The 14,170-nt window shown below is 38.3% G+C and overlaps 1 protein-coding gene across 2 annotated transcripts in view; it reads right to left on the bottom strand.

Annotated features, from left to right (window-relative positions):
- The window catches only part of AFG1L (AFG1 like ATPase), a 208,482-nt gene extending 205,088 nt beyond the window's left edge, over window positions 1-3,394 (bottom strand). Inside the window, exons 1-2 of one of the 2 annotated variants that reach the window (XM_086707541.1) lie at window positions 3,300-3,394; window positions 3,028-3,171 (exon numbers count right to left, since the gene is read on the bottom strand). In XM_086707541.1, the coding sequence (XP_086563667.1) occupies window positions 3,028-3,171; window positions 3,300-3,381 (226 nt within the window). In that variant the 5' untranslated portion in view covers window positions 3,382-3,394. The remainder of the gene's footprint in view (window positions 1-3,027; window positions 3,172-3,299) is intronic. The other variant, XM_025925758.2, reaches the window with a different exon arrangement.
- Window positions 3,395-14,170: the final 10,776 nt, after the last annotated feature.

The following is a 14,170-nucleotide window of genomic DNA, read 5'->3' as shown; positions in this document are numbered from 1 at the left end:
TCTCAATGGAGAGAACATTAATTTATTTGACTTTAAGTAAGGACAGGCAGAATAAAAGTTTTACATTTAATGCTGATAACTCTAAAGACATGTCCATTTTTATTAAACCAATAACCTTGAATTAGCCTTAATACCAAATATTTTCCAAGATCATGTGAATTTAAAAAACGTCTGGGTTAGTTTCTATCTTTCTTTTAGAATGCCCAATTCTTATAAGTGCTAGCCTTTAAACCAATTAAATAGACCTCTTTTACAAATTAATTTCAGCAATAACATCTGGAGATAGAGAAAATATCTCAAATTTACAACATACATGGACACACACACGATGCCACGATGCAAACAAAATCTTAAAGGCCCAATTTCAAATATCCCCCTTTTACAACACAAATCTAATTGCAAGATGGTATTACAATTAATGCATGTGGCCAACAGTGTTGCAAAAAAAGACTGCCCAATTTTGGAGAATACAGTCCAAAAGGTTGCATGTGGGGATCAAATTGTCACTTTCCATTTTCCAGTTAGAACGTGGCTAGTTTTATTCAAAAATACCAAAATCTACAGCAACAAAAAAATACATGAAGCCCAGAGTACTTCTGTGAACATCAGTTCCTCCCCAAAAGCTGTGGTTTCACAGACTGAACCAAATGGCTCCCTAGTTTCTGGCTCCTCCCTAAAGATCAGAGCTTCACTGACTGAACCAAATGGCTTCCTAGTCAGCCTTTTCTTAAACAAGAAAGGAGGCTAAGAGAACCAAAACCCACTATTTGATGGCAACCAAATGGGAGTAAGAAATCTGAGAGCCGAACCAAAGGGAGAAAGAAAGAAACTCACATGCTGTCCATCACACACGAAGTAGTCACCAAGAGACATCTGTCCAAACTGAACCCAAAAAAACATTTCCTTGCCACAAGAGTGAAAATTAGGCACCAAAGGTCAGAGGTACCCAGGTAGGTGGGACCCCAGGGGCAGTTCCTAGAGCAAAGAACCTGTCACCTAGGCAGCTGCTTCAACCTGTCACGAGGCCCCCATCACCAGCTGGCGGCTAACAAACCATGCAGGGCCAGGCAAAAAAGTCTTGGCTAGCTTGCCAAATGTGTAACTGAACCCAGGTTTGGTTGCCCAACTTGCAGCAAAGACAATCACCAAGACATCAAGTATGCAGCCAGAAAAGGGTTTGCTTGAGAGGTAGCCAAACAAGGAGATGAAGGAGCAAGCCTCAAATCCACCTCTCCAAAGGAGGAGGGAAATTTGAAGGCAAATGGAAAAGGTCTGGAGGAAAAGTTGCAGCTGTGCTTATTAGCTTGCTGCTGTAATTAGTCCCATTAACCCTTTGGTTACCAGTAAGTTTTGAAATTCCAAATGATAATTCTGAAAACAACAAAATCTTGATTTAATTTAAAAAAATATATATGAATACAGGTTCATAGCAAAGCCTTCGTTGTAAGATATAAATCCAAATACAGCCTTTGCTTGACTTAACTAGCCATATAATTTCTGCAACCCTGGATTCATCATCTCCAAAATGGATCATGAGAATGAGAATTAAATGAGATAATATATGTAGAAAGCACTTAGCATACTGCATGTTATTGTGATGATGTTCCTTACATCTTAGTTTTCATAAATTATGATACATCCATAGAATTCTATTTCAACCATTTAAAATCAGGCAGTTCTAAATTGATTGATATGTAATGATCTCCAAGATATATTAAATGAAAAAAAAAGAAAGGTATCGAGGGGTGTGTATACGTTACCACTTCTATTTTGTTTTTTAAATACAGATGTTTATATGCATATATGTTTGTACATACACAGAATGTCTCTGGAAGGATACATAAGAAACTAGTATTAGAGGTTGCCTCTGGGGAGGAAAATTAAGTGGCTAAGCGATAGGGGTGGAATAGTCTTAACATTTTACCATATTCTTTTTTGTATCATTTGTTTTTATTACCTATTCCAAAATTAAAAATAATAAAGTTTATATTATGACCCAACCTTTATGCTACCAAAATATTTCATTATGTAGTAAATAGATTATGTGAAACTGCAAAAAACAAACAAAAAAAACCCTAAGGTGACTTAATCAGAGTTCTAGTATTAATTTCAACTCTATTGATGATAATAATGAAAGACTGATAAGGTTTTAACTAAATGAGCCAATGAGAGTTAACTGATTAAGACACAGAAGAAGGGGTGCTTGGAGATGAGAAAAAAATGGTATGTGGATGGAAGAGACAATAAGAATATCATTCATTCATTCATTCATTCAGAAAATATATCTTGCCCATCAGGTACTAAACACTGTGCTGAAGAAACAAGACACTTAGTCCTTGTTTTTAAGTGGCGCATAGTTTCATAAGAGTATATGAATATAAGCAGCAAAATCAGTATTCCTGGGACTCGGTTACTCACAGTATATGTTCATTCACTCCTGAACACTTAACAATTTGAATGAATGAATGAATGAATGAATGAGCAAGGCTGGTAACAAAATATACCCCACTAAGGCCTCTAGTGGCTTGAAAAGAACAAGAATTGATCACTCCATCTGCGAAAGCTTGCACATTTGTATTCCCAGAATCCTGAGAGCCAGCAGGGCCCTCAGAAGTCCGAGGTTTGACTTTTAGATCCAGGCCAGGGTCACCAGCCAGGAGAGTAGGTAAGGCGCAGGTGTAAGGGTCCTCAGCCCCCAATCCCACATTTGTATCCATTCAAGCCAGGCACTCCCACACCTGGGCTCACCAGGTAGGTGTTAACTCTCTGAAAGCCTGAAGGGAACAAACTCTAAGTTGACCTCTGAACTCAAAAATGTAAGTTGCTCTGGGTCAGTTTCCTCAGTGCTCAGGGCTCCTTCATGGGCAGCCAGCCAAAGACAAGAGAGGCTGAAACTCCTCTCCAGGGACCCTTAGCTCCGAAAACCGTGAAACCAGGAGGCAACTGGGAGAGATAAGAGGGTGACTGACCCGAGGCTTCCCCGGTCATATGCAGTCGGCTCGGGCTACTCATGGCACAGTCACTGACCTTTCCAAAAGGTGTTTCCAGGGGCGGTGGCCGGAGGGGCGAGAGCGGCAGCCCAGGCCCCGCACCCAACACATCTCCCTCTCAGCCGGCTCTGCACTAAGCGCAGTGTAACCAAGGGCGACCAGGAGGCCGCCATCTTGAGCTCTGTACAAAGGGAGGAAGAGGAAAACTTTATTGAAACCCAAAAGAGAAACGGTGGCACAGACAAACCAAGCCGTGCTCACAGAAGGCTACGCAGGAAAGAACGAAAGGAAGCAGAGGAAGAACGCGACCTCCGGTAGCAAGAGGACCGGCTAGACTCGGGTGCCCTTCCGTCCTTCCGGGCGCTGCCAGACAGACTACGACTCCCAGCATGCAATGCGGCAGCGCCGGGGGCGGAGCAGAGCGAGGGGAGGGACGGGCTTGGGGAGAAGGGCGATCCTGCGCCCAGAGCCTGCCCACGTCCGTGGCACTGGATCCTAAAATGTTTTCAGGGAATTGGAACGTGGAACGCGGTAGTGACGTACGGTCACGTCACCACCCCTGAGCATTTTTCGGTTTGCGTACCTGACCGAGATTTCGAACCCTAAATAAGATGTAGGTGACCCAGTGGGCACTCATGTTTTAATGAAATATTGATGTTTACCTGGTCACACCTCCCTAAATGGTAGCCCTAATTCCTTTGCCTCCAGCGTCCGACTCATCTTTGCCAGAGTACCTGAAATGAGCACCTTCCACTTTTTCTTCCTATATTTGAATACCATAAGTCATTTTCAATATGGCATACACTCAAATGTTTTTAAAGAGTGTATAACTGGCATAGGAAAGCCAACGGCCCAAGATGGACAATGAGTGGATGGAGTGGCCATGGGATAGTGTGTCCAAAGAGGAATTTCTCTTAAGTGATTGCCCTAATTTGATTAAACAAAAAATGTTTGAGTTATTATAAGTGTATTGAGAGTACAAATTCCTGTCCAGAAGAGGCTGGCAATCCATCAGCAGGGATGAAAAAAGGCAACAAAAGATTCTACCAGATGTTATGGAATCAATGAAAGGAGAACACTTAAGGAGAGCACTTTGGCTGGGAAATCAGGAGGGCGTTCTGGAAGCTTTACTTTTATCAAGAGATGAAGACCTTCCAAGAACAGGAAATAGAGTGAACCAAGGCAGGCAGGCAAGAAAGTATGAATTACAGGAAGGATAAAGCCACATTTCGATTGAGTGAAAATTAAAAAGACTACACTAGAAAGAGTTCCAGGAAGTCAAACAATTCATCCACAATAGAAGATTGCTAAGAAACAGGAAAAAGAGCACAGCATAGAATAATAATTTGGAAACTCTCTACTGTCAAATTGTTTATGGAAAAGTTATTTTGATTGTATCTTTCAAAACAAATTTTCACTTACTATTTGATATCTATCTTAAGTTGTATTGTCTGACATGACAAACTATTCCTCCATGCTATAGTGAATATTTCTTTTTTGCATTTAATACTATTAATTTGGAGTGTGACACTTTGTGAAAGATCTTTTGAAAAAAATCTATTCTTCCTTGATTTACATATTTATCACATTCAAGATTTTCAGAGAGTATCTGTGTGTCATTTTGTTTGCTCTGGAAAAATAGTTGCTTGCCTTAGTCAATGAAATTACTTTAAATTTTTTAAATAACTTTTTTTAACATTTATTTTTGAGAGAGAGAGAGAGAAAGCACAAGCAGGGGAGGGGCAGAGAGGGAGGGAAACATAGAATCTGAAGAAGGCACCAGGCTCTGAGCTGTTAGCACAGACACTGTGTTCGAACCCATGAACCATGAGATCATGACCTGGGCCAAAATTGGACACAACGGACTGAGTCACCCAGGTGCCCCTGAAATTACTTTTTATTAGAGATTCCAACAGCTTAACAATTATGGAAGTGAAATAAGCACTCGTAGACAGTTTAATGCCAAATTGGCGGGAATATCTACAGAAAATTTTCACATGGCTGTGCAAGTGAACAGAAACATAGCAAATAAACTTTATTGTGTGCCAGTATTGCGTGCCAGTATGAGGTAACTTAGATTACATCTGTTGTATTCAAGAGAATTCATTATGACCAGAAGAATAATTAAGTAGCCATTATAAACCATTTTATTAAAACATCAATCCTGTGCTCCTGCAGTTCCTGCAATTGCTAAAACAAATAAAAAAGCAAAAATAACCCTGAAAGAAATTCATTGAACATTATCAGAAAAAGTAATAGAAGGAAATCAGAAAATCAGAAAGCATTATTTTGTCCTTATTTTTAAAATCTCCCTAAAGAAAATGCCAAGTGGTGTTGGAATCTAATCTCATGGTCAAAACCAAACGGAAAGTACCCAGATGCCAAAGTAATGAAGGAAATGGGAAAGAAAGTAGTCAATAGACAACATACTATATAGAAGTCATAAATTATATTTGGGTTCTGATTTTGTCACTAAATTAAACTCTCCCTTTGTTTTCCTTATCTATAAAATTAAGATAATGTCTATCCTAGCTACCATCCAGAGGTTTTGTGAGAGTTAAATGAGATAATGTATATACATAAAGGGTTAATCATATACACTTATAAACAGAAACTGAAAGAGGATAAGGTCAAAATATAAAATAATGAGTCTAGGACAGCATGGATTCATGATATCCAAGAATTGTAAAAATAAGGAATGTACTCTTAAGCTTGCAAAAGGTAGGGAGAATTTTTTAAATAAATAGAAGAAAGTTCTACTGAACCTTAATACTTCAAGTAGCAAATTTATGAAACTCATTAAAAGCAAAAAAAAAAATCAGGATGATAATCCATAATAAATATGGGTGATTTGGAATATTTAGTTCTTCTCCAACTCTAATACACTATGATTTTTCATCCCTAAGTTCATGAGGTTGCCATTTTAGAGTGCCTTTTAGCCACTGTCAGAGACACACTGTAGAGGAACAGATATAATAAGCCATTGGCAGGAACTAGCTAGGATCCCAGTATAAATCTAACACTGTTATTATTGTTGTTCTAAAACCAATTCCTTTGAAGGAAGAGGATACCCTAATACATGATTCCCACTTCCACTATCCTATCTGTAGCCCTCTCCATCTCAGTAGATGGCAACTGGAAGGCTACTCATAAGAGAGTTATCCTCTTCCTCTCTCATCCCACATCCAGTCCAACAATGAATTTGTAGCTTCACCTTAGAAAGTGTTCAGAATCCCATTACTTTACACCATCAACATTGCTACCGCCATATTGGTCTAAGTCACCATCACCTCCCTCCTGGATTGCTGCAGTTACCTTCCAATTGGTCTCTTCACTTCCATTCTTGTCCCCTACAGTCCATCCTCCACACAGCAGCCAGATTTATGTTTTACTTTATTTTAAAGATTTTGTTTAGGGGCGCCTGGGTGGCTCAGTCAGTTAAGCGTCTGACTTCAGCTCAGGTCATGATCTCACCATTTGTGGGTTCGAGCCCTGAGTCGGGCTCTGTGCTGACAGCCCAGAGCCTGCAGCCTGCTTCGGATTCTGTGTCTCCCTCTTTCTCTGCCCCTCCCCTGCTCATGCGATTTCTCTCGTTTAAAAAAAAAAAGATTTTATTTTTTTAAGTAAACTCCTTACCCAACATGGGGTTTGAACTCACCACCACATGATCAAGAGTCACATGCTCTACCAACTGAACCAACCAGACTCCCCCAGATTTGTTTTTAAAATTTTAAGTTGAATCATGCCATTCTTGTGTTTAACATCCACTAGAATGCCTTCCCCTGTCACTCAATTGTTCAAACATCCTGCAAGACCTCATGACCTGGACCCCAACTGGCTTTGTGATCTCATCTCAAGCCCCTCTCCCTTACCCTCCTTCAGTCCATCCACATTGGCTTTCTTACTATTCCTGGAACTCACAAGCCTACTTATCACCCCAAAGCTTTTGCATTTCCTATGCCTTCTCCTGGAATGCTCTCCTCCCAGATATCTACTTGGTTCACTTCTTCATGTCCTTACTTCCTTATATCTTCTCAGTTAAGGCCTTCCCTAGTTACCTATATAAAATTACAGTCTCACCCTGCACTCCTTTTCCTCCTTCCCAGCTTTATTTTCTCCACAACAGTTACTCTCCTGGCATAATACACACTGTATAAATGTATTAGTTTATTATCTGCTCTTCTTAGAATTTAAGCTCCATGTGAACAGGAATTTATGTCTGTTTTGTTCACTGTTATATCCCCAAAGTTTAGGAGAGTACCTAGATTAGCAGACACTCAATGTTTGTTGAATGAATAAGCAGTCTTAATAAAAAACACAAAATTTATTGTTTTAGTCTCTGCAAAAAAACAAATAACCCGCTTCATGAAATCAGTTATACTCCTCATATTTTGAGCCCATTTTAAAGATTTATTAAAAACACCACCAAACTCAGTATCACAGAAGTAGAATACAAACAAAGAGCACTTATTTTCCACTTATTTATTTATTCGCTGATTTGTCATTACACATAGATCCTCATAATTACAGCTCCTCATAATTACAGGTTCTTCTAATTTGTAACAAAGAAATACTTCAGAGCTATAAGAAACACTATGATTCATTCAAAGACACATAAGGAATGATTTAAAACTATAATAACTCATTTTATAAAGTAGAATCAAATATCTAGCTTCTAAATTCCAACATTTGTATTTAAAAGATTCTGAACCAAGGGGTGCCTGGGTGGCTCAGTCAGTTGACCATCGGGCTCTTGATTTCCAGCTTGGGTGATGATCTTGCAGTTCACGGGTTTGAGCCCCATGTTGAGATTCTCTCTCTCTCCCTTTTTGCCCCCCCCCCATTCGCTTTCTCTCTCTCTCTCTCTCTCAAAATAAATAAACTTAAAAAAAAAAACACAAAGATTCTGAACCAAAAATATAATTTCAGGGGTGCCTGGGTGGCTCAGTCGATTAAGCTTCTGACTTCGGCTCAGGTCATGATCTTACGGCTTGTGGGTTCTTGCCCCACGTCGGGCTCTGTGCTTGCTGACAGCTCAGAGCCTGGAGCCTGCTTCGGATTCTGTCTCCCTCTCTGTCTCTGCCCCTCCCCCGCTCATGCTCACGCTCTCTCTCACGCTCTCTCTCTCTCCCTCCCTCTCTCTCTCAAAAATAAATAGACATTAAAAAAATTTTAAATATAATTTCAGTTACTTAATTTCAACAAACTAATCAAACATGGTTAAGTACCCTATTAACTATGGAAACTTCTAAACACAATATACAGTACCTACTTCAGTAACATAAATTTACATAAAGTATAAATTTTGTCTCAAGCAGTCCATTCCTTCTAGTAAGTAAGAATTATATATTTGCTAACTTTCCAACAAAAGTTACCATTTTTCCCTTTATTGAAACATTGTTTAACCTGTAACTAAAGACTACCAAGACAAAATACTTGAAGTCAAGTCCAGGGCCCAAATCTTTATTTAGTTCCTTTCCACTTATTTTCAACAACAGATTAAAAATAACTTGTTCTGTTTGTTTTTCAGTTTCCAATATCCTTTACTGGGATATTCTTTTTTTTTTTTTTTTAATTTGAACCACATGACAACAAGTCTGTATTTACCTATATCTTTCCTCCTTAAGTGTTCCTTACCTAAACTTTGAGGGTAGAGTGGAAGCTTTCCTTATATAATTTCTCCACATGCCCTCTCTGCCATCTTTCTTTTTAAAAGAGCAGCGACCCCCAACCAATTCTAACCTCCTTCAACTCCACATGCAAATTTGTAATCTGGTAGCCACCTTCAATTAGTTTCTGTTCCTCATCCCTCAAATCCAGTCTTTCACCAGATATGCCTGAATCCTATAATGTTAATATGACTTAAATCCATCCATTATCATTGGATCTTCCTCCTGTCTTTCCAAGGCTAAATGCAGCCATTTCCTAATTGGCTACATCTCTTTCTCCTCCATTCCAGCCTGCTGTCAGATTTGTTTCCAAAAATATGATCTGACCACATCCCATCACACAATCTAAACCTGCAATGCCTTCCTACTATCTACAGAATGAAATAAAATTTCTTTATTATAAGCCTTTGGAAAATCAAACTCTGGCCCCTACCTAACTTACCATTTTCTCCTGTCAGTCAAATGACTTAGACTCAGAAAACATGTACTGGGCGATTTACCAAATATCTCATTTGTTTTCATGAAACTTTCTCTATATTATTTTAGAAAAACTGGAAAACTGATCCCAGCCCCAACTCCCTACCCCCTTCTTTATTTTCTAAGTATGTTCTGGTATTTTGTGTAATTAGAAAAAAGATCATATTAATAAAATAATTACAAAAACAACTTACAAAAAAAATTGAAATTGAGTACTTCCAGGGCAATTCCAAGGATGTTCCAGGTTTAATACTGCATACGTGTTCAGCATTCATCTCACACACACACACACACACACACACACACACACAACATTCACATAGATGGACTATGGACTATTCACGTGGATATCCAGACTTAGAAAAAAATAACTTACCCAAGATAACACAGGTATTACTCCTTCTTGAAGTTAACTGACTAGTAATAGAGGCTGAAAGCTTGTCTATTCAATGAGCTAGTTCTTCAAACAGCCCTTAAATCAGATCTACATATAGACAAAAAGAAAGTAGACCATGCTACATAGAATTTTGATTGACACTCAGTGATGGTCATAACAAATCTAGTTTTGTCAGTTGGTTTAGTTGGTGGATGCAATACAGGCAATCAAATAAACCAAATGTTTTTCAGTTCTGTAGACTGCGTATTCTAAGGAATATAAGTTGGCCTGAAATGCAGCCAATATTTAAAACTCAAAGATGCAATCATAAAATTGTATGAACTCATTTGTTTGAATAAATATTAGTACTTGCAGCAGATGATTAGTCTCAGAATTAGCAATGATTTGACCTAGACTTCAAAGGAATCAGCTGGGTATTTCTTTTGTTTTGTTTTGCTTTCGATTGGACATCTTGGGGAGATTACTTGGATAAGTTTTAAATCAAGGTGAGTTTTATTTACCCAACTTTACTGACAACAGAGAAGTTCCTAATCTAGACTCTCTAGATGATAAAATTTGAATATCTGTTAATCATAGGACATATCTAATTCAAGAAGGGTTCATTCCAAAGTTGAGTATCTTCTGCCAAAACCAAGACTGTGCAGAAAACTAAGGGAACAGATGAGGAAAGTGTCATGAGACCTCTAATGTCTATACACACCAATTGTAAGGGCCCAATTTTCCCAGCATGTATCTCACTTAGGCCAAGCAATTCTCATCAACTTCAAAGGGAGAGATGTGCATCCACAGACCCAAGTTTGCAGTATCCAGGGCTTACTCAGCAGGAATACATACTATAATTTATGGTACCAGGCTTCATTTCTTTAGTCCAAATCAACTCAGCTGGATTTTGAAGCTTGAGTTCTTACAAATAATCAACTGTCCCTTAAAATATTAAATTCCTTTGGCTTTATTTTACACATCAGTCCTGTTGATTACCTAGGATATGCCATAGTTTGAGTTTATACATTGATATGCAAGACTTGTAATACACAGCTATATACTATATTACTCTGAAGCATTATAGTATCAGATTACCAGAATTTATTCTGGAGGTAATTTTATGCATAGCAAAGAGAGAAGCAGGAGATATAATTTGCCATGTTTGCTGTTCAACAATTTTTTAAAAATATAATTCTGTTTACAAGTACTGTTTTTCAGCTTTAATTTGATACTTTACTACCAGGTAAATTATCTTCTAATGTAATTACTTTTATATAATAATTATGATCTTGAAAGTCTATGAAGTGATTAAAGGGCATTTTCTAAGAAATAGATTTCTGGATTTAAATTATGCAATTTTTCTGCTTAGAGTTTTGGTGTTATCTAATTCATTATTATCATTATTACTATTACTATTATTAAATAGTTATGAAATGACAAGTATAGAGATAACCTTTACAAATACCTGAGACTTTAGGTCTAAAATGTTTTTAATTGCAGATTTCAAAAGTTGACACAAGTATATCCCCCTTATCTTTTTTTTTTTTTTTAGCATTTATTAGTTTTGACTCACTCTAGCATGTTATACACATCAGCACCTGTGCCCATTTAGCAAAGAATTTCAGTACAAATCATTTTTGAATTGAATAGACATCTCTATGAAGCATTGCAATTGTTGCAATATTTTTAGAAACTGAAACAAGGAAATAAACAACTTCAGTAAAAGTGATTTAAATAACAAATAACGTATCTTTATAAACAGCTTATCTCCTTGAGAACAAAGAATAAACAAGGAGACAAGGTTTTTTTTTCTTTCCACTATTAAAGCAGATCACAATATGAATGGGTGAAATGTCATGAATAATTGGAGAAAATCACAGAGTAATCTTCGGCAAAAACATCTGATTTATTTAAATTGTCGCTGTTTGTCTTATTAGAACCTTTATTTAACCTTGTTATCCACAATGCAGTATCCAAGCTGGTTTATCAAAAATATACTTTGGAACTAACCATATTTTGAAAATTGTGACTTTCTCAAATGTAAGCTATAGTAGTGTAAACCTCCTATGACAGCTGTCTTACTTGGGACCTAATTAGTTGACACTACCTTACACTGAAATGCCTGTGACCAATGTATTGAATCTAAAACAACAGTAAATAAATCAAGGCTTTGAAAAATTCTGTCAATAGATTTAAGCTCAGGTTTCTGGTCAAGAGGATCATCAAGCTTTCCACTACTAGATTTCATCTAGATACAACATTCACTATCCTCTGCTCACAAACCTAGCCACATAAGATCAGTCATTCCTGATAATGGCGTTCAGGGCCTCATCCTATGAATTTCCATCCATGTTCTTTCTTTCCAGATAAATCGATTTCCTTACAGACTCCTACATAGATTTCAGGGCTTAGCATGTGTCTAGCACTGCTTTAATTGCTTTACAAATATTAACTCTTTCAATGCTCATAACCACCTTGTAAGGTAGGTACTATTATTTTCCTGATTTTATACATGAAGAAATGGAGGCAGTGACAAGCAAAGTACCTTTTGTAGGGTTACACAGCTATAAGTATTTTGCCCATCTCCTCTCATGAACCCTGATTAAATAGAATTGATTTGCTCATAGTATTGTCTTCCAGTCAGACACATTTATATAGCCAAGAGATATTTATAATATAAAAACATATCAGAATAGTAATATTTAAATCATGCTAGTATTATGCATAATGGATAGGATAGGCTAGAGAAAATAAGGAAGTACGAGATCTTTGCAGTCTAACATCAACCAAAACTAAGCTATGGCAGGGGAGTCAGGGGTGGACAAAAAGTAATATTTACAGCAAAAAGGATTTAAATATTAGAGATCCTGTGTAAGGGCAAATAGGATGAGACCAATTTTAGACATGTTGAGCTTGAATTAGACAATAAGACAACAAATGGAAAGAGCATATGGATATCTGTGTGATATCTGTGTGGATATCTGTGTGGTGTGATGCATGGTAAGTATTGTAGTGATACACCCACTCCAAGTTGAGATCTTTATAGATTTGGGAGCATTAGACAGCTTAGTGGATCAAGCCCTGGTCCAGCAGGTTTGGTCAAGCTCTCTACCAAACCCAACCCACAGGTCCTGGACAAATATATCTCTTATGCAGATATGTTTCCAAATGAGTAATTAGAAGAGTTTACTTCTTTTGCAAATACAATTAGGAATCAACCTGGTATGTATGCCTGGGAGTGTATGTCCTGGTGCCTAAGATCTTTCACTAGAATACTAGCACCAATCCACAGATATTTATTTGCCAGGCCCTCCATGTTCCAATAAGAGTTGTGGCGCTGTTTGTATCCTGACATCCTCCTTTGACTTGGCATCTCACAAACTTTTGGTCTGAACAGTTTTCAATTGTTAGTGCAGTACTTTCATAGGGTCAAGCAGGGGTAAATATTTTTCAAGTCCATTCACTTTTCTACATTCCCACCATTAACCATCTTAGTTCTGCCGAAGTGACCTTTCTAAACTAAAAATCAAATCAAATCACTCCTATTCAGTGGTTTCCTTTAGAATGCCTTTAGATAACATCCAGAACCATATACATGGAATGTATGGTCCTCATGGCCTTGTCCCTCTGGCCTTAGTCCTTTCTATTCCCTTTTCATTCCAGTAGCACTGAACTATGTGTAGCTCCTGAGCTATGCTCTTTCTTTCCTCTGGGCCCCTGCATGTTTATCTCTATCTCCAGAAGGCACCTCCTACACACATGCACACCCCATCACAGGCACCTTGGCCGTCAGACGCCAACTTTCTGTCTTAGTCTTCTTGCCACTTCCTTCTGGCATTCTTCCCTTACTACCCTCAAGACTGGGCAATACAGCTCTTATCACACCCCACTCACATGGCTTGTTCATTTTTATGTCTCTATGACCATTCTGAAAGATCCTGGAAGCAAGAACTGTGTCTTGTGTACCACCTTCCCTCTTCTCCATGCTCCTCCTTCCCCTAGCACCAAAAACATTGGTTTATTGTGGATGCTCAGTGCATATTTGTCACATGAATGGCCAGAAGGACCTAAAAGTCCAAAGAGGAACATATCTTTTCACCTAAAGAGACCATATGATGCCACTGTTTCTGGAATGGGACTCGCTCCCCACCCCACCAGTTCATCAACTAATCTTGCATTCTTGAAATTCTCTAGATCTTTGCTACTCATTGTGGTCTGGAGACCAGCAGCATTGGCATTACCTGGACCTTGTTAGAAATATAAAATCTCAGACTTCATCCTGGAACTCCTGGATCAGAATCTGCATTTTACAAGGTCCCCAGGTGATCTGTATGCACATTAATATTTGAGAAACACTGCTCTAGATAACATTGGTAGTTTTTTAGTCAGAAAGTTGGTAATCCTGGTTTCCAGTGCTCCCACAGCTGAGGACTTATTTTTGCCCTGATCCAGGTGTATACCAAGCTTGCCTGTCCTTACATGTTTGAAATAAGTTACTTTGCATGTCAGGGGCCCTATTGCAAAAGGCATCCTGTACCTGCCCCTCCCCGGCCCTGAAATCAACCACTCAACTAAAAACAGGAATAGCTCCTTGTCATGGGTGCTTCTGACTTCTAGACATTGAATACAGCACTGTCTATCAGAAGAATCCCTCC

This window comes from Puma concolor, chromosome B2 (assembly GCF_028749965.1).
Source record: "Puma concolor isolate L17-30 chromosome B2, mPumCon1.1.hap2, whole genome shotgun sequence".
NCBI classification, from domain to species: domain Eukaryota; kingdom Metazoa; phylum Chordata; class Mammalia; order Carnivora; family Felidae; genus Puma; species Puma concolor.
The sequence above is the reverse complement of the archived record's forward strand: the minus strand, read 5'-3'. Positions and strand labels throughout refer to the sequence as shown.